Source organism: Diprion similis, chromosome 2 (genome assembly GCF_021155765.1).
Source record: "Diprion similis isolate iyDipSimi1 chromosome 2, iyDipSimi1.1, whole genome shotgun sequence".
NCBI lineage: Eukaryota > Metazoa > Arthropoda > Insecta > Hymenoptera > Diprionidae > Diprion > Diprion similis.
In genome coordinates, this window is record NC_060106.1 from 18,117,577 (window position 1) to 18,138,708 (window position 21,132).

Below are 21,132 nucleotides of genomic sequence, written 5' to 3' on the forward strand. Positions count from 1 at the left end.
CGCCTATTTTCTCCTCCGGAGTCCTGACTTTCCATCGTTCCGGTTCCGGTGTTCTTAAATCTACTGAATTCATGCTAACTAGCAGCAGCTTTTTTCCTGGTTACTTTTTTGACATCATGGCGCTGCTAGTGGTTTCTAGCCTTGTTGGTCGAGCCAGCGCGAAATTCAAATACCAATTTTGGTCTGATGCAACTCGAATTATTTTTATGCGAACGAAAAAAAAAGAAGAATGATATTGTAATACTATTATGTGTATAAAAATCATTTTCAAGCAGATATCAGACATTTTATGCAAGTTAAAGTTTAACAGTCTGAATTGATTGATCTGGCATTTTGAGTAGTGCAATCGTCTTTTCAGATTGTAAGATCTCGATCTTTGCACAAATTGATTCTTCATTACCGTAAATAAAATGTCCGTACGATGTAGAAATAACTTGGAATGCGATGTATAAAAATTATTATTATGCAAACATTGCAGTAGTTTGGGCAAACAGCATGCAACTCTTGAGGATTGTAAAAAATCATCACAATAGAACTATCAAGTGTGATGAACGCACAAAATGCGAAGTGCAAAGCAAAGCGTTAAAACAGCCTTTCAGATAACGATAAAACGAATTACCCAATCAAAACTTCTGATTACAAACATGATGAAGTAAACGAAATGCGCCTTGATGGTATTACAGCTGAAACGTGTTAAATCCTGTTGAACTCTTCCGAACTTTCATCCACAATAATGCAATCCAAGGAATTACAATTAACTCCTAGCTTTGCAGCAGTGATTTCAGAAATCCTTTTGATGAACATTATGAGCTGCGGTGATAAGATTCCGTTGATAGATGAGCTTTGACTTCACTCGCGATAAGGGGTTCTAACCAGGTAACGTATTCGTATTTAATTTAATGTCGTCAGCCACCGAATAATACGACCTACATTTGAAACTGTTATAATTTATTCTCGGAAGGCACAGGAAATCGATAGGCGCTCTAATACAAGCAATGCAGCACGCATCCGAATGCGATCATTAACCCACTCTGCTTATACGAGGAAATTTTTATTCCCCACTGCCCGTGTAATTCCTCATTTGAATTGGACTCGAAAGGATTGGAACGAACGTCCTCCAGGTTCGTGAATCACTTCACAAAATTGCATCATATCCCAATCCTGCGCATGATGTAATCCAGTCAACGAGACATCCCAATGCCAATTAGCAACTTACCACTACAAATTTACTACACATCCTTAAGATCCTTCAGAAAGATTAGCCTGCCTGTGGTGGCCTGTAAATGATGTGCAAGAATTTTTTGCCCACCAATTGATGAAAATCCTGTTAACTATCAACAGTTGATAATACTAAAGATTTGACCTCCAAGAAAATGAGCAATTATCGATCAATCATTAAAATATACCTTTTGAGAAACGGCGTTACTTTAAAGTTGATCGGTGGGTCGTCTTACTTGGATTGGGCTGCAGCCTGTGCGTTACACGAGGAAGATGCTTTTGGAGTGGGTGTTCCTTGTGGAGGGAAAATGGAATGACTCAAAATCGGCGTGACAAATTACATGGTATGGACGGCATAGTCTTAGCTTTCAGGAACAGTATAATGTGCCATCCAGCTCTGCTATGTTCAGATCATGCGATCTCCGGTCCCGAAATTATTTTTGGAAACTGTATCTGAAAGCACGATATACCTGCAGATGTATATCCGCTTATTGAACTATTCCGTTGTCAAGCAAGTAAACATTCCGTAACTCGGCGAGCGCTCACGGACTCGCTGGAAAGACCTAGTCCAACAGTCTTCAGTGTACGTAACTCGATTCTCGAGGTATAACATTCCTCCAGACGATTTCGCTTACGTTGAACAGATACGGTAGTACAACAAAACAGTCCGAAAGATGATGATACAATTTAGTAACGCTTACAAAGCCACCTTGAATGTGGTCGGAATCTGGTCCAAGTGTTTATGTGAATCTGTGAATTCACAGAAACATATAATAATAAATCTTGATGGGGTTTTTGCGTAATTATTCTTGATCGGAAAATGAGTGGATTTGTATGAAATAAATTTATTCCAATGATCGAGGTGAGTAAATCGTATATTGTAGATTTTTTGATTATTAATTATTTTAATTGTTTATTCAATCTAGTAACGCTGTAATAAAAGGCTAATTAATGACTCAGCTGTTTGGTATAGAACGTTTTTACGACCCTTTTCAATGCACGATGACAAGAAAATCGCGCAAATGGATTAGGGAACAAAAATTCATTGGTATTACGCTTTCTCCTCATCCATAAAGACCATGAACAATAATTACATCGTCTCAAAATTGTCAATTATCATAATTTCAGACCAAAAATGAATTCAGCCAAGAGACATAATGACTATCAAACAAATTAAAATGATACCAAATTAGAAAGGATGGAGGACGACCGAGGGGAATGCGGCTTGTACTGTCCGGGAAGTTACACGAAGCCAGAATTTCGTCCACCGGAAGGTTTTAACATCCCTAAGTACGTGGCGGGTAATTTGAAAGTGCGGGCATCGCTGCAGAGAAGCACGCCTGGACCTCGAGTTTTGCGTCCACCAAAAATTCAGCACACACATCGTCCAATGGAGATGCCAACGTGCCGTGACAACTTCGCGATAGCGAAAAAATTTCACACCGAAAATTTGGAGCACCAACCGCTCCCAGATCGGGTCGACGACCGAGTCTTCGCCAACATGAATTTCGGCCGAGCGCGGTCCTGTGGCTCGTTGAACTCCTACAAGGCGCACAAAAAGTACCAGGAAGTGACACCCAAGGTGTTCCAACGGCGACCGCGAAACCAGGGTCTCAGTCAGTTGCCCGGTCCGCTCCTCGGCTGCAAGGTACCCGAGACTCGAATGGACCTCGCGATTTGCTGGGACGCGCCGATCGACCCGATCTACGAACCTAGAAGGCCGGTTCACATCGACGGATCCGACGGCGGTCCGGCTCCGGGGATCTTCACGCTGGTCCAACACCCGGCCGAAAGTTTCGACCCGGAAATCTACTCCCCAGATTTCTCGCGACCCAGGGCGGCGTCCGCTGACCCTGGAAAATTTGAACGCCTCGTCAAAGCACCGCCTTGTCAGCCGGAAAAGCGGTGCAGACCCGCGACTTCCAAAGATCAAGGATCGCGAAGTGGTTCTCCGCGACGCTCGCCCTGCGTCGACGACGACTCTGTCGCCAGGAGCAGAATCAGCGTCCTCACGAGATACAAAACGGAAACTGAAGAAGAAGACGACGAGGGTCGGGCCAGGAAACTCCTGGAGGGATCGAGCAAGTGCCACCTCTGCAAGGGGTTCGGTGACATCCGGCTGTCCGAGGCCGAACTTGACCTCGCTAAACGCTACACCAGCTCACCTCAAGTTCCGAGACGGGACAAGCGGAAGCACGCTGGTTATCTCCGGAACTGCTCTGCCTGTGAACAAAGAAGCAAAGACGAAGAGAAGGAGCTACACAGGCGGCAACAGCGACTACAGGCTTTGCATCCTGCGGGACCCAGGATGGGGGGCGGTGATGATGCCCAGAGGAACGGCCTTCCTACGAGCCTCCACGTGCCCAGACCGAGAACCCCCTTCGCCAGGAGGTCCTTTTGCATCGACACCCTTACTCCACCCTTCAGCGTCGTCAAGGGATGTCGAGACGCCGATTATCCCGAACACTGGCGGCTTACCACCGTCTATCAGCAATCTTACAGACCGCCTCGAAATCACAAAACCGCCCACCCATGTCGGATGAAGAGATAATGCGAAATCGTTGCTCGTGTCAAGTTCCGGCTGTCAGTCGCTGAATATAGTCAATCAGAATCTCGGTTTGAAACATACCAAGAAATATCGTAGGTATATATTCGATAAGTAATCGAGCAAAGCGATAATCGAAATAATTCACCCTTTTCAACAAACAACGATACCCAGAAACCAAATATCTTGATATTGCAAAAACCAGTGCATGTGAAACTCACTGCTCAACACCAGTAGATAGGCAACTGAAGTTACATTTTTGACATTTAGGCATACAAAATGTAGCTTTAGTTGCCTATTTGTTGGCGTTTGTGTTGCTATATCAACACAATGTAGTTTCTTTCGGTTGCCTATCTGCTGGCGCTTATCGGCGAATTTTGCAGAACGTTGTCGGCATACTGCTCCGAAATTTCGACATTACGTAAGGGCGTACTAATTTGAACGAATGTGAAATGGCGGTAAAATTTTTTCATGGATAAAAAAAAACAGAGAAAGTATGTACTCGGGGGGTTAAAGTAGTTTCAAGTTTTATTATTCGATGTCTGCACAGAGTTAGAACGCTGATTATCGTTGTTAAAAACTTCTGCAGGTATGTTCCCCTCGAGTCGATAAAGCTCGCCTAAAAATACAGTCTTCTCCAATCTTTCCAGAACTAATTTCTGCAGGATATTCATGAGGCTTGGAAACGGTTCTATGACTTGCTGAAAATCTTCGCGGGATAAAACGTACAGCTCGCATATCTCGACCGCCACAACGCTTGCAAGCCGCTGATCGTTCTCCATTACCAAGGATATTTCACCAAAGTGCGCTCCATCCTTCAGATGGCAAACCTCCTTTCCTAAACTTGTGTATATAGCAACGGTTCCAGAAGCTATAAAATACATCGCGTCCCCGGTTGTCCCTGCCTTGAATATTATGTCATTTGTCAGGAAGACTTCAGTGCGTAGAGACATTGCGATACGTGATACGACGACTTCCGGTAAACACTCAAAAAATGTTACTTTTTCAACCAACTTCCGAGAGTTATGCAACGTTAGCTCCTACGAACGTAAAATTAGCATCTCTTGAGTGATTGTCTCTTGAAACATCAGTGCCGATCCTTTTTTTTTAAATAAGAACGGCGAAATACGGAAACATTTGTCATTTAAAAAATTTGTCCTTGCAAAAAAATCTCGTATACCTACCTCTTTTAAATGTGGTGATAATTGCCGCATGATACTTTTCTCCAAATCAATAGATCTCTGTGTACAATATTCGTAGTAGGTGGTCAGACGGTGTTGAATTTCAGGAGGTAGTTCCTTTTGTCTCATATATGTCTGCAATTGCGGCACGAGTCGTGAATAGTTGTTATTTGTGCCTTGACGAGCGTGTGTCAGCTGAAGCCACTGCGCTGTTGAACCAGATAAACTATTATCAGTCTTCAGATTATTCACACCGGTATCGCAATAAATCTAAGTTATCAATTTGGTGCAATAAGAATTATTGAATACTAGGAAACACCTGCCTATTACGTAGATGTTTCCTACTCGACCGCATATAGACAGGACTACATCATACATCACATCTTCTACCGAAATCATCTCATCAGATTTCAGAGCGCAAACCATGGCTGAAACTGCCCTGTACAAGGCCATATTATACTTGTAAAAAGTGTTGCCCTGCACCACGTTTGGGAGAGTAGTCCAGTTACTGTGAGGAAAACAATAGTCATTTTAGGAGCATCACTTTCATTGTTCGTCCGAGCCACTATCGGGAATTTAGAACTCGCATAGATATTGCATGAAACTTGCTGTCGGCTTGATAGAGTTCAATTATAGCAACACTCACTCGAGATCCTTGCCAGACTTAAGATACTGTCGCCGAACAGTTGCAGAAATGTAATATTCGGCACAAGCTGCCCAATGTAGAATTAATAAAATCGAGATCGATATTGCCAAGGATTTATGTGTTTGGAATGACATGTGATAAACCTGAAAATGGCAACAAAAATTAATATTACAGAATCATATGAGGACAGATGGAAAAAAATTAACGCGATGAAAATGTTTCCCAAATTTTTACCATCACGTTTAGTAAAACTTTATTTTCATTGGTACAATTGCGTTATTATGATTAACAGCACTCACCCGTCGCAGGCGACGAGCATATACTATGAGGGTTCGCAATTTCAAAAGCTTGAGCATTTGAAAGTGACGGTACAATTGTTGGGATTGTGCATCCATTCCTGACAAGACCAAGTACAGATCCATTGGTAAGACTGGCAATACGTCGAACCAGAACCAGCCCATGATATATTTACTGCAAGCGTATGACCATGATGCAATTAACTTATTGTGCTTGTTTCGATAAATTTTTGTGATAGATTTATATCTCAGTTTGTCGGTAAATTAGTACCGTGCAACAAGTCTTGGTTCCAACACAACAACGTTTGTTCGGAAGTCGTGGTGTCCAGTCATAAACCACAGTACAATATCGGTCAATAAAATACTGTTCAAGAACACCGCGAAGAAAAACCATTCCCCGATTTCTATATCACCATGAAAAGTAACGTGAAACGGTAGGACAATCATGGACGCGATCACCACTAAAATCAATAACGATTCCCAGAATATCCTGCGCAATAAAACACGTTGCTATAAGTTCAACAAATTATTATTCATTGCTTTTGGGCATATAAATAAAAAAATTATTTACAAACTTATTAAACTTTATTCGTGTGAGATTTTGAGTAATTTTGGCGTTCAATCGCTTAAGGTTTGCAAAGAATTTGAATTGGAGTTTGATTCTAGTATACCTGAATTCACTGAATGGATGTATCATGTAGGCGTATGAATTCAAATGTCTAGTCTGTTCGTATGAGATTGCAGCTTTACTTCGCAAGCAAAACTGCGTTCGGGGATGCATTTGCGACACCAAACACTTCCGACGAAACCATCGCCGAATTTCAGCGAACCATCCGTTGCCTACTATCACATTCCTTATCTCGTCCCATTCAGGGGGCATTTTACATTTGTGTTCGGTAACTGGAAATGTCTGATAATCCATACATGAATCGTCGAATAGATATTCAAACAAGCATCTCTGTAATTTGGAGCTCAAGTTATAACCAACAATTTGTTGTCCTACCTTATTTGCATTCGTGTTTGACTGCTCCTTAGATGTTGGTACAAGCAACATCAAATCCATTTTCGTTAAGGTAATTAAGCGATAGTAATTATGCTATTACTATTATGTGATATTACTATATTCCCAGAATAATAAGATAGAAATACTAAGTTTTTGGTGATCGATGTATACAGTCCCGCTTACTCCCTGGCTACAATTATTCATTTGTTCATAATCTACATGATCTACTAATTCAAATTTTCACAAAAACATTTCTGGTGCTTCATGTTGAATTTTAAATGAGAGTAAATAATTACAAATTTACAAAATTTTGTTCTTTCTTCGTTAATATTTTCAATAGTCACAAAAAAATTACGAAGCTTCTTTATATAGGTCAAAATCCAATTTAGAGTATTCAAAATATTCGTACAATTGCTCTATATAGATTTGATATAACTGAAATGTTTATTTCGCATTCGCAATTATTCTGTACGTTCTTGAAATAAAGTTTTTTTTTGTGGGAGAGCTTAATTGAAAAGGCATCTCTCACCCTTTCAAAAAAGTAATCTGCACTCACGCGATGAAATATGTGAATTTTGGCCTGCAAGCCGATGATTTGATGTACTGTCTTGTAACCCAAATTGCTCTACTCTCAGGCGCCTTGATATTAGCTTCTGCTACGTCTTGCTAGAATAGAGTTGACAGATTCGTGATTCTGAGCGCTCGACATCCCATCTGATCCTGGGCTTTCGACGATAATCAGCAAGAAAGAAGTATCTAGAAGTGAAATGGAAAAGTGGCTCCAAGAAAATTTATCCGGCTTATTGGACTTTCCAGTACCAACTGATTTAACATCGTTAGTAAAGAAATACAAGTTTATTACAGTGTTTTCCATAAGTTTTTAGGTTATGACTTAAATTTTTCATATGGTAAAATAATTTTTAGGAAAATATAAAACGTTCCGCTAATTTACACAGATACTCGTAGCATCATTGCTCTTTTTCTTATTACAATTCCGAAGAATGCTTAATTTAAATGTTTTGGTAAACAAAGTTTATATTATCACTGGATATCGCTAAACCTGCTGGGTAATTACAACTTGTGAGCAATGAACACTGTTGAATTTTCTAACTTACAGGTACATTCTACAAATGCAAAATGCAAGAGACTTGGATGAATACCTCAAAACTTTGCTCGACTATGATAACCCAAAGCACAGACAGTTTGTTTCGGAATTGAAAAAACGTCAAGGTAGTGTACTCAAAATATCAAAATCCATTGACCTCACATGTTTAGAAATTTTCGCAGTTTTTGCTGCGCGATTGATGTATTCATTTTTGTTCAATAGAAATAATAAAGATGATAATGTTTTCTGTAGCCGGGAATAACGATCTTATGGGATATAAGAAATCGAGCATATCAGAAACTTCAATCAATCCAAAGCAAAATGACAAGAAAAAAGGCAAATCTAAAGGGGCGAACCAACAGACACAGGTTTGTTTTCAAAATTGAAAGTCTCTTGCTAGCTCAAGCGGTTCGACTGATAAGCTTATCTCACTGAAATATATAATAATTTTATTTATCAGAAACAAAAATCCTCTCATTTATTGAATACTAACTAATAAAATTCCTCTCAGAATTATGTACGACAAAATTGTTTAGATGCAGGAGAATATAAAGCCAGAGAGGGTGGAGAAGAAAAAGACAAAATTCGTCAATCTCTATTCACCAGAAGGTCGAGATAGAGAGACGATAATGTTGAAAGGTAATTGTTGTAATTCAATTGGATGATAAGGTAAAACGTACAGTAATTTTCTTTGTGATTGAGAGATTTTTTTCACAACAGGTAGACATAAGTGTAATTGCGAGGCCAAAAAGCACAGCTTAATAAATAACTGTATCAGTTGTGGAAGAATAGTCTGCAGCCAAGAAGGGGCAGGACCCTGTTTCTGTTGCGGAGATCTTGTATGTTCACCTGAACAGCAAGCACTTCTTTCAAGCAATAGCAGGCAGGCTGATAATCTTTACAATAAACTAATGGATCAAAAGCCACCCAAGGATGTGGAAGAATCCCTCAAACACAGAAACAAACTACTTGAATATGATCGTAACAGGTAAGTACATCCAATTGAATGGAACGATATTACAAAAAGGATCAATGTTCACATAATTTTAACAAATTCAATTACTCTCACCTCTTCAGTGCACGGAGAACAGAGGTCATTGACGACGAGTGTGACTATTACCAGACAAATAGCGTATGGCTTTCAAATTCTGAACGAGAAAAATTAGAGAAATACGAAAATGATGTCAGAGCTAAGAAGTATGGGTCACGTTTGAATAGAAAAGTCACTCTTGACTTTGCTGGAAGAGAAGTAATTGACGATGCTGCCTTCACAGATGAAGCGAATGATCAAGTCTTGCGCAGTATCACTGAATTTAAGTCTAGTAGTACCACTATGTCTAGTAACGCATGTCCAACCATAGAATTCAATCAACCATCGGTAAGTATGATTCTTAGCTTCAAAGATACCGGGCTTACCTTAAAGGATATGAAAAATTATTCGAATGTATCATAATTTATTTCCTCAAATGTATGAAGTATTTTTTTCATGTTCTAGTATGTGGACGTTGGAATGTTGGATTCAAAGAGATCGAAGAACCTAAATACTACTTCATTTGGCTGCAGTCGAATACAGGACAAGGAGTTTTTGGAAATGGTTGACGAAGGCCTATGTCTGAGCATGCATCAACCTTACGCATCGCTTCTTACCTCCGGAATCAAGACGTACGTTTATTTTCTTTCGGTGTTATAAAGAAAAAAGAAAATTCCACGGTGTTATGATATATTTGGGTTTCAGCCACGAAGGGAGGACATGGTATTCAGCACATAGAGGCAGACTATGGATAGCAGCAGCTTCAAAAGTACCGTCAACCGAAGAAATTACTGCGTTAGAGAATAGATATCGCGTTTTAAAAAATGGTTGGTTACCGTTCGGTTTTATCTAAAATCAGTCATTGGATAACGCGATAGTTGAAACTGCAATATTTCAATTATTTGTTTCAGAAAGCATCAAGTTTCCCAAAAGCTATCCAACTGGATGCTTACTAGGCTGTGTCACAGTGGTCGATGTTCTCTCTGAAGAGGATTACCGTAAAAAATATCCCGACGGGGATAGCGAGAGTCCGTATGTATTCATATGTGAAGACTGTCACGAATTGCCAGTAAGATTTCCTATGCAAGGCAAACACAAAATATGTAAGTATTTTAGTGTCTTTGAAAAAAAAAAAATAGCAACGTGTGCACTACTTTGTCCCCTCATTCTATTCCACAACGATTCCTTGCAGCTTATTTCATATTTATGTGGTCTAAGATTGAACCATTTAGTTTTTTGAATTTTGGAACAAATTTTGTAAAGAACTTTCGATCGCCCTATTGTTTTTTACTTGTAATATTGCCCACAGATAAATTGGATAGCAAAATACACCGGGCAGCAGTTAACTCTTTGCAGAGGAAAATGAAGCTTCAAGCTGGGACCTAATTTTCAAATAGTCACTGTAAAACGCCCAAAACTTTTGAAATAGCCAATGGAAAATAATAGGCGTTGTATTTAATATTTCCTACGAGCTTACTTGAGGACATCCCACCAATCCTTACTGTCAAGGTACTCCATGATTTTATCCAATGTTACAGTTATTGAAGAGATACATTAACGAGATCATTTGTTCCAAAGGGTTGTAAGAACTTATATGATATTGATGATCACACTAAACTTATTAAAAATAATTAAACAAATGAAAATACAAACAGTGTACTTACTAAACATCCAAGATTATTGAAATTTCAATAAGTTTTAAAAACTTCGTTAGTAAAAATACATATTTTATTATTGTACAAGTCCTATTATTATAACATATGTTTCATAACTCACAAGTATTTGTTACAATAATTTATGCAAATGCAGAAAATCGCCTAAAAAGATTAACGAATAGATAATCGATATAAATCTTGTGATAAATTTTCACTATTCTTTGTTAACGTTGAACGTATAGCCTTAGCTAAAGTATACATACGTATCGTCGCGTAAAATTTGAAACCTTCGCAACAGATTGATTAGTTCCATTCGTATTGACCTTAATCCACTACTAAGATCGGTAAATTTTATTTTTTTTCGTGCTTAGCAAACTACTTTTAGTTGAAAGGATTAAATTTAAATTCGTCAAGCAATCTATTTCGTTATACAATATTTTTAAATTGCAGACACTAGTGTCGTTTTCAGTTTGACTTTTCAACAATTTTGCTTTGGAGTTTAATATCCATATTTGGTTATATTTACTTATAAATTATATGACTATGTTTTGAAATGAAGTTTATAAATACAACATACATGCGCCAAAGATACGATTATTAGTTAATAAATAGAATAAATAATGCAGTGTGCATGTGGTGATTACATACGAATATAATGAACATACATATTTCATTGAAATGGAATTGAAAGGTCTCATCAACTTAATACTAAAATCTGATTCAAACTATAATCATACGTTAATGTGATTAGTTGATAAAAAGCCTACGAAAATAATTATCAAGTGAGCAGGTAAAAAATGATAATCTTGTGTAATAATATTTGATAAACATTCTCTTACGACATAATTTTTTTTTTCTTGTTTTTACCAGTTCGCCCCAACATAACGGTTGAAAATTCAGCGGGGAAATACACTGCTTACTTTTGGACTATTTTGGCACCTGTAAAAAAATTCCAGAAAAAAAGAAACAAGTCCTTAATCTTATCATTTTGCACTTTGTCCCGGTATCTGTATCGAAGATTGTAGCGAGTTTAAGAAATTATTTCAGTTTTCTGATCTCTGATTTCTGACTACAACTTTTACACAGCTAATTATGTTGCAATTGATACTTGGCCCAAAGTAATCCGGCAAACATCGACTAGCCTACATTTTATCTATAAATTTGTCCTCTCGGAGGATGCTATATAATAATCTTGTTACTCTTATATATATGTTGGAGAATCTTTTAAACTAGCTCCACACGCATCACAGTTAGAAACATTTTTCTCATTTACAAGAGTACATTGCGGGCACTCCTTGCCTCCGCTGGCAAGTGGCTTATCTTCGTTACCCTTTCGCCTCGACTTTCCGCACATTTCACAAATGTCCTTGCCGAAAGTATTCAAATAAGTGCACGTAGAACACTGCCACTTAGTCTCTTTCTGATTTTCAATATCCTGCTGGTTTATGTCAAGGTTTCGCATAGAATCGCTTACTTTTGCAACACGATCGATTTCGGTGGACCGTTTTTTGTGCTGATTGGGCAAGGTTTGGCTATACTTTTTATCCCTGTCAATAAAGTTGTATCGTTCTTGATATGTTCGGTCTCTAAGTTCCTTGTTCAAGTCGTCGAATGAGGATTTTTTTTTAGGTGGAAATGACACTTCTTCATTGCCGGCTCTGCCGTTAGTAGCCAATCTGTCGAGTCCCTCAAAATTGGAGCGGACCTTCCGTTGATCCAAATGATTCTGAGCATATTTCTCCTCCTGATAATTCGACGAGTCCTTGAACGGCTTTTGCCGAAACCTATATAAATCAGATTCTCGCTTATGCAAAACATCTTCCCTGTCTCCCAAATCCTTCGAATAGCCAAGACTTTCTAAATTTCTATAGACAAAATCCCAACTACTGAACGAATCTTTTTCAGGACCTCCAACGGGTGATTTCAATGTTTTCTTCTCGACTTTAGCATATTCATAATTACTTCCATCTCCAATTTGCCCTTGGCCGGTATCTGCTTCATCGAAATCGGGCTTATAATGGGGAATTGTGTTTGCTATTTTTTTGTTATCCTTCTTCTGGTAATTGATAACTGGCGTTGGTGGATCCAGCTCTATCAATTGGCCTGTCGGTACCCCAGTAGGATGGTTGGGTACAGGCGGGCAATATTCGTTCGCGTTAATACCGCCGAAATACTTGCTGTCAGTTTTAGGATGCCCGTAAATACTGAATCTGTTACCAGAGTTGTAATCGACCGGTTGAAAATACTGTAAGTTCATCTGCGGCACATTATTATCCTCCAAATATTTGTATGCAGTCTGATAAGGAGTTGTATAAGTATTGTAATTATTCACAGGGAAATTGTAAGGAGTGGCAGATATCAAATCGATAGTGTTTGACGGTATCTGCCTGTAGTCTCTGTAATTTGCAGTCTTTACACGATTGTGGTGCACCTTTTCAAGAAATCTGTAATTTAACGCACGTATTGCTTGCTCAGGTGTTCCGACATGGTTTTCTCTAAATTCCAACACTTCAAGCCATGAAATGGTAAAATTCTGAGATACACTCTCCCAGATCTGTTTTAGTATCTGCAAATACGAATAGTTAAGTTACATTCCGGTAGACTGAAATGTCAACAAATTGATAAGAAATTGAATTATTATTCCATTTCTCTTATGTACCATTGAAAACTGGCATTACCTGGCACTCAACAAAGGCCACAATCGCGTCTCGACTAACATTGGAGACTTTGTCTGGATCAATTGGACCTTCCAGGATCAATTCCCCTAGGGCTGCATGTCTATAGCCCATCAACTCGAACATGAGTTCCGCTCCAATCAGATTGACATCAACTTCGTGTTTGTAATATCCACTGTAAGTCTGAGAAAATAAATTTCTATGTTACATTAAAAGTGTACAAAAACGATGTGAGAAGTAATTCAGACTGAGACTTTAAACTCTGTTCCTGCAGTTTGAAACTGACCTTCAAATTCTTGTATTCCTTTCTCCAAGGTTGAGCAAGCAAGTTAGCAGCATACAAGGCAATCGCATTCCAAGCATTACAGGCCCTGTACCCACTAAAATCTTGTACAGTTGCAGCGGATCTGTTGAGTATATCAGCTGTCTCTTGGAATTCGTATTTGTTGTCGTTCGGTACAAGGCATAGGAATTCTTTGATAAAACCTGGTAAAAAATATAGATATTTATTTGAAAAGTTTTGAAATAATCGCAGAAAGTTCCGAGTGTTACAGATGACAAATCAACTATTTCACTCATTTAAAACGAAAAAATCTAGTTTGCATAATGGATGAGACAAATTCCAGGTTGTAAATCAAATTCTCTTGCTTTCCCAAGCTCTCCAAGTTTGTAACAAGTATTTACTCTCTATATCAAATTATTCACGTTTAGTTGAATCCAGCATTGAACTGTCCGCTATACCTTCGAGCTTTTGACGCTGCTGCAACTTTAACGGGCTATCGTCTGTTTGCAAGTAAACAAGATGGCTTTGTTCGAGCTTGATGCTGATGTCCTGCAACCGATCTCGACTTCTTCGAGTCAAATCTTCAGCCATTTTTATATGCTGTAACAAATTGATTAGACGGTTGTTACTATGCAACAAATCCAGAAGCTTCATTGCAATATTTTCATTCTTAATCATTTACAAACTGGTCCATACTGCTCGATGATTACGATCGTGTTTATGAAATATGACACACCTGACAAACGAGTGTTTTAACATATTCCACATACTTTATCGATGAAAGAAAAACAAGCTTTTCAAATTCTGAGGCTAACAAAAGTTGAAATATAAAAGTAACTATAATTGGTGAACATCTTATGAAGGTTTGAGAAAAGTTTTGATTAATTTTGTCAGATTGGGGTTCGGGAACTTTGGATGACAGCTGTGGGCATTACAGAATGAAAAGTACACCTGATTCGCGTGAACATCAGAATATTACGAGCGGTGTCCGTACCTTTAACTTGAATTAAGAATCGACGATTTGGAGATACCAGTTAAAATTACTTGAGGGTTATGTTGGTTTATACAGTGTAATAACGGGAAGCAGCTGTACAAGTTCTTATCTAAATGAAGTGCGATTAAAGTCACATCCAAAGGACTCGGCGACATCTCGTCGTCGGATAGATAATTTATAAATGAATCAAACCTGATAACAGCCCCGGGATCTCGAAGAAAAGCCCGATTCAAACTGCCGAAGGCTCCAACCTATAAATAAATGCTATATTTAGATGCCATGCCACCTTAATTGCTGCAGCTACTAAGGATATCAACGTTTTCAGTAATTAATAAGGCGGCATTATACGTTGGAGGCATTTTCGATGCTTGATATCCGCTGAAGGTACGCATCAAACTTTTTGCGTATTTATTTATTTTATTTCTTTATGGTTATGTTTTTAACTCTCCACTTTTCCCCAGAACTTCAGGTCTGTGGCAGTCATAAAGTCATGATTGCGAAGACGTGAAAGGGACCCCGTTGCGCCGCAATGACAGCTGTTTTTGCGCATCCAACAAGCTGCGCAGTTCGCGATTTTTTTAAATCTAAGTGTCTAACTATAATTATAGTCAGTCCAAAGAATTTCACCATCTGACGGCACCAAATGGAAGCCTTTTGTACCATTTGGAAGAGTACGATTGTGAAAAAAACTGCCGATTCTTTTGATGGTAACTGTGATGTGTTAAGTGAACGCCTAAGCTGTATGCAACAAGTCATTCGTTCATGTATTGCTGTAAGATGAGCGCATGGAGTGGGTCGCCAGTTTTTGTCTTTTCCCAAATGCAAGTAGTATCTTATTGTCAGACGTTTTCAACACGCATGGAGTTTATTTGAAATTATTAAGAATCTTTCTTTCAGAAGTCAACACTGTTTTAAAACTATTAGCGATAACGATTCTTTCTTTTCTTTGAAAACATTAAAATTGAACAAACTTCTTTAGATGAATATAAATATTTTCAATGGATATTAATTTTCCTCTACTGTATATGAGTATGTTCAAGTACTACCGCTATTATTATTCGGCAAAGAGAAAACTACACAAAGTTAGTTCCGGAGAAAAACAAAATGACTAAATGGTTGGAGATAAAAATCCGGATTTCTTCAAAATTTAACTATACAGAGTGCCGCAGAAATTTTCAAGGAATTTATACGGTCAGAATAAGGATAAAAATTTCTTTTTAAACTCTTGAGCGCCCTGTTGTGGACTTAGAACTGATTTGGCCTATTTATGCTCATATTATTTGGGCGCTACAACTACGAAATCATACCGATCACCCCATCGTTAATATGCCCCCTTTCACCGGTATGAATAAGTCTCATTAGATCCCCTTGTAACGCGACAGGTAGTAACTAGACTTCTGATCATGCTGACATGTTACTACAATATTATTGATCATAAGTGCCGCAAGCCAAATTTACCGTGAAAATGTCAAGGCTTCTTCTCCACAGGCTTGCAGAGCACTGCGGAAACGTCATTTTAAATTACAGGTGCGGTTGAAGAAAAATGTCACTGAAATAAGGGCATGGCTTTTGAGCGAATACCGCATTCTCCGGTGTGCCATGCGGCATATGCATTTGCGCGAAGAATATGCTAGGATGGGTCCGGGATAGATCATGTCATGCGAGTTATGATGCAGCCTGAGCGAATGATCTTCTCGAGTGTAGGAAGTTGTCGACATTTCTAGTATTATCTATTATTCGCACTTTACGTCCAGCCCGGCATTCCACTTCTGCATGTAATATATTGATATCTATTAATCATATAATATATTACTGCACTTAACGGCTGCTTGCATTTGAAAATTCCATCTATTCCGCGCATGACATAGTTACGTTTCGTAAAACTCTTACACATCCTTACAGACTTTTAACACCTATGATAATAAGTGTGAAACCTTCAGCTGACACTCGGCTAAGGTTTCGCAAGGGATTATGATTATGCATTGTTACTGTTTGCGGCAGCGAGAAGCTTCGCCCCCGCCAATTTCATCGAGATGAGTGCGTTTTATTAGAATTGTATCCTAGTACCTCTATCGTTGTAACGGGCGTAGATACCTCAAGCATTACTCGTAACACATCGGTCTTGAGTTAGAGGAGATAATTTACATTATGTAATTATGAACAACAAAAAAAAACATCGGGGTCTCATTATTCCGACTAAACAAAAATGATTTGTAATAAAACGAGTGTGGCATAAAAAATCCTGCGGCAGTAATATCTGTGATTTATATCTGTGTACTTGTACACGATCTTCTCATATTACAATTCTGCCTGTACGATTCTAATTCTGTACGCTTTATATAAAAGTTTACTTTTAAAAATCGATTCACAATACTTCAAGGACACCTTGATTGGTGACCATGATTTCTGTCGACGTAAGGCCAATTCGTATATTCCACGTTTAAAAACTAATGCGATAATATATTGGATGAGAATTTTTAATCGATCGGAATCTTCATTGTACACGTAAGATCTGACGATCAAAGAATTCGACGTAATGCTTTTTCGCGTCTCCTTGCAAATATATCTCGTGACATCTGAACAATTACAGTATAAAATATTCTGGATTTACATGCCTGTAAGTATAGTAAGAACAGCTTAATATCCCTGTTTAATCGGCTCGTAACATGTGATGTAGCTTCGAAATTACATGATGAAAAAAACTCGCAATAATGTTATAACAAATTATGAAACGTTACGAATTTTTATTACATCCTTGAAACGTCCATCAATAACATCCAAGACCAAAACTTAAAAGTAACGTACATCTGTACAGTGTGTGCAAGCACGTATATTCGTGGGACAAACCCGTTGTTATACTCGCTTGTAATATAACGCAGGGATCGCCGCTATTCATGAGCGGTTATATTCTGTGCAGACATTACCCACATGCATACAGACGGTAAGGACAATACATCATATTTACGTGGCCATAAGAGAGTTCACTGAGCTTGATGAAACGCCTTTGTGAATATTCAAGGCAGCGTTCTTATTCTGGTTCAAAGGTCAGTGGTTTTTTTCATTGCTTACAGCACAACGATGCTCATTATAAATAATTTGGACGCATGTGATTTTGTTCAACTTCTGCGGATGTTTAAAAGTTGAGTGAAGAATCCTTCCGCTTGATATATTTAATGCGACAGGAAAGGTGAAGAAATAAAAAATGAAAATGCCGAATAATCTCTATACTGTCAAGTGGCGAAATTTTCATTGGCTCGTTATAATAAGAGGATATAATTTACACGGACGTCTTTGATTTATTGACTTGATGCGATAAGTGATCGAAGTATTATCGTGGTGTGAAGAACTTTGAAAGAAATGTAATATGAAAAAAAATATACTTCGATTACATATTTGTCGCTAAGTTTAAAGCTGACAGGAAATCACGAATCATTCAAATTAGCTTATTTCGTAAGAATTAACTTATAAGCACGGTATAATTTGGTCGTAAAAATCAAAGACCATTTCAAACCAAATCACCTCGTCCTCATCGACTCTTAATGCGTGACATGTATAGCTATGTATAGCTTTATCGAGTGTTTCGAGAAGGATTTTAAAAATCCGAGAGCGATAATAACGAATGTGACAAGCAAACGTTCAGCAGAAGATAAAAGTGTAAGCATGAATATGTATATATGTATGTTGCTTTGAAGTATTTATTCTATCGAGAAATCAGCTTATGCACACACGAAAAAATGTACCTCCGTTAAAAAACAGGTAAAAAAAAATCGCCAAGGACGGATCGTTTCTCAAACTACTTGAATGTGGCATGTAAATAACGTTCTTCTCATTATAGTCTCCTAATCCGCAGTAGAAATACCGAAACTCAATTCCGTATACATTTCCAGATTTACACCAACTTTGCCTCTCGTCCATGCGTTATACTCAAAGCTCCGCTACGAACGTAATTATACCGACCGCAAAACGTAGAAAACGAAGTTTAATTTTCATTTCGCACGGTAAGGCGGCTTGATAGTGAAAGTACCTAAATCCTGAATAAAGTATCTCTAGGATAAAGCAATCTGCTCGATCAATTGGGGAGATAATAAGTCCATTTTTTACAATTTACACCTGAAAATCCACGTAACTCTGGTTTCGAAGTACTATACGTACGATTTCATATCCGGATAATCCCGCAAGTGTAAGAAATTCGAGATTCGTTGCTCCGACTTCCATCCGCAGAATACATTTTAGCGCCAATTCGAGATTTAACACAAGACCTTAGAGTCGGGGATAGATTGTGGACTCTGAAAATACGTGGAACTTGCGATTTCGTTGCCCTTGCCGTGACTCGAGGTCCATATTATGCCTGTAATGTGAGACTTTGTAATTGTGCGAAAAAAGTAAAATACCGCCCGAGGGTAGCCGCGATTATCTCGCTCGTCAAATTCGTCGAAGATTTTCGAGCGATATAATTAGGCGTACAGTGGTGCAATTACAATAATGTGATAATTGGATACTTTGCAGCCCTAGTGAGGAAACCTGCATAGATTTGCATATGTAGGAATGCGTAAACTTTACGCATGAGCTTTACAAGGCAGAAGTGTTTCCACTTATTTCTAGCTTAGCTGTACAAGCTATGCATAAATCGGCATCAGCTGTTAACTGAACTGTAAATTCTACTGACCAGTTGGATGTAACTGCAAAAGTTAAATGCGTTACGTTTATATGTTCCTGTATATTAATATGCCGCATTGCGTGGTCTCCGATGAGTGCATATTTCCGTCATAACGTATCGTATACTATGTGCAGTGGATTTGCGAAATCAGAAAAAAAATTTCTCCGCTGAAACAAATAAACTGAAATCCTTTCAGTGTTTTAATTATGCTCATTAAAGTACGAATTTAGCATACGTTTATAGGCTCAATTTTTCACACGGCTAATAAACTCTCTTTGAGATATGAAGGACAAAAACTTTTTATCAACATTCCTATCTTCTTTCTTTATTCATATTATTATCACCATGGTCATTTGAATAATGATCTAAGCCAAAACACGTACTAAACCTTTTACAACGCGACGTTCGGACCCGATTGGCATGGAGTGTAATAAAAAAAAAGAAAAAAAATAATAATAAAAAAGAAAACAAACAGGGCAAAAAAATAATCTCCCATCGTTTCGTTCCGATCAATTAATTTTGGCGCAGTTTCGTCCACGGATCTTTATTTTATCTATGTATCCTTGCTGTGTATCTCGATATACTATGATTATATTGCGAAGAAGTTTGCCTTGCATTTTGAAAAGTTGACTTGAAATTACTATTATATCTATAGAGACAGACTAGCGCTCGGTTATAGCTGATATAGATTATAACGCGGACGCATCTCTGGCTAAAATTTTTTTAATCACCTCCCAAGCCGCGTAGGACGCGATTATTGACGTAATAACATCAATAATTCCTGGATGTACCCGACATTTAGAGATTCAGATACCATTGCAAACTATCGCAACGTGAAAAATGATCAGGTAATTCTGACCTACATAGACGCGAGTATTACACGCAGGTGTAAATACGTACACTGTTACACTTTGATTAGCCTAGATGCGCCGAGGATGAACACACTTGGCAAAAGTTTATTGTAAAGTATATTTTTGCTTATGAAAAGCGGATAGGTATCTTGCGTCAACGATGCTCCTCCCGGTCACTCGACCAGTTTAAAGCCACATAAACTGGATTTCTGCCGGCACGTGCTGGGTTCATATATTCATCTTCTTATTACGTAACGAATCTGCCGAGGTTGGACATACACAGTGTGTAAGAAAATATGTACGATACTTAACGGGTGCATGAATACGAAATAAAATCACTCCTTCATGGGTGGTGTTCTTGTTGTCAGATTTACTACTTCTGTCACCTAAGACCTCTCGAAATCCCCGGAAACTGTGTACAATTTTCGTAGTAAAATTTCAATGAATCAGGATGTATCTTTACCCACGACACTTAGAGACTGATTTTTCAGAATTTCTTATTCGCAGCCATGCGCGTCATTTGCGTTTTTTCAATTTATAGCCCCAACTGGCCGAAGTTTGTTGAATTTTCTCGAGAAGAAAAATAAGCGCTGATTATCGAGATTGTTGGCATGAATCGCTTATAAATGACTCGCTTTCAACATATAATGATAAAATCACATAGCAAGGAATATAATTTACTTAAATGTTAAACTTCTCGCGTGATGAAACTAACGATCGTTTTTATAAAATTGAATTTTAACTTTTTATCCATGCGAAATATTTCTTTAAGATTTATATATTTGACAAATAAGTTCATACATTTCAACTTCATTTTGACGTCATGTAAATGTAAGATATAAGCCTCATCATCAAACACTTGATCAATTTATGTATACAGACAGAAAAAGATAGAGAGAGAGATATTTATTTCGGCAAGTGATATTTATTTGACAGAGTCAAATACGGCAATTAAATATAACGAGAAAACGAGTCACATGAGAAAATATCATT

General features: G+C 38.1%; 4 protein-coding genes across 6 annotated transcripts; 2 read left to right on the forward strand and 2 right to left on the reverse strand.

Annotated features, from left to right (window-relative positions):
- The first annotated feature begins 1,817 nt into the window (after positions 1–1,817).
- On the forward strand, positions 1,818–3,785 carry LOC124416508. Its single transcript, XM_046897643.1, has 2 exons — positions 1,818–2,084; positions 2,347–3,785. The coding sequence occupies exon 2, from the start codon at positions 2,417–2,419 to the stop codon at positions 3,767–3,769; it is 1,353 nt and encodes a 450-aa protein (XP_046753599.1). The 5' UTR covers positions 1,818–2,084; positions 2,347–2,416; the 3' UTR covers positions 3,770–3,785.
- Positions 3,786–4,284: 499 nt separating this feature from the next.
- LOC124416281 (potassium/sodium hyperpolarization-activated cyclic nucleotide-gated channel 1-like) lies at positions 4,285–6,949 on the reverse strand. The gene is made up of 8 exons (XM_046897211.1): positions 6,890–6,949; positions 6,558–6,796; positions 6,158–6,376; positions 5,890–6,061; positions 5,591–5,733; positions 5,268–5,452; positions 4,948–5,153; positions 4,285–4,803 (listed from the first exon to the last, which is right to left on the reverse strand). Exons 1-8 carry the CDS (start codon positions 6,947–6,949, stop codon positions 4,285–4,287), a joined length of 1,743 nt encoding a protein of 580 aa, XP_046753167.1.
- A 636-nt stretch (positions 6,950–7,585) lies between these two features.
- On the forward strand, positions 7,586–10,689 carry LOC124416507 (activating signal cointegrator 1). The gene is made up of 10 exons (XM_046897642.1): positions 7,586–7,724; positions 8,007–8,119; positions 8,247–8,362; positions 8,531–8,633; positions 8,715–8,982; positions 9,072–9,372; positions 9,490–9,656; positions 9,730–9,851; positions 9,936–10,127; positions 10,334–10,689. Exons 1-10 carry the CDS (start codon positions 7,657–7,659, stop codon positions 10,408–10,410), a joined length of 1,527 nt encoding a protein of 508 aa, XP_046753598.1. The 5' UTR covers positions 7,586–7,656; the 3' UTR covers positions 10,411–10,689.
- Positions 10,690–10,734: 45 nt separating this feature from the next.
- LOC124416503 lies at positions 10,735–15,129 on the reverse strand. 3 transcript variants are annotated; one of them, XM_046897637.1, is made up of 7 exons: positions 14,980–15,101; positions 14,824–14,882; positions 14,632–14,724; positions 14,096–14,237; positions 13,641–13,840; positions 13,358–13,537; positions 10,735–13,245 (listed from the first exon to the last, which is right to left on the reverse strand). In XM_046897637.1, exons 4-7 carry the CDS (start codon positions 14,226–14,228, stop codon positions 11,881–11,883), a joined length of 1,878 nt encoding a protein of 625 aa, XP_046753593.1. In that variant the 5' UTR covers positions 14,229–14,237; positions 14,632–14,724; positions 14,824–14,882; positions 14,980–15,101; the 3' UTR covers positions 10,735–11,880. The 3 variants fall into 3 exon arrangements, with proteins under 3 accessions (XP_046753593.1, XP_046753591.1, XP_046753590.1); XM_046897635.1 differs by lacking the exon at positions 14,632–14,724 and having other exon boundaries at positions 15,090–15,129; XM_046897634.1 differs by lacking the exon at positions 14,632–14,724.
- Positions 15,130–21,132: the final 6,003 nt, after the last annotated feature.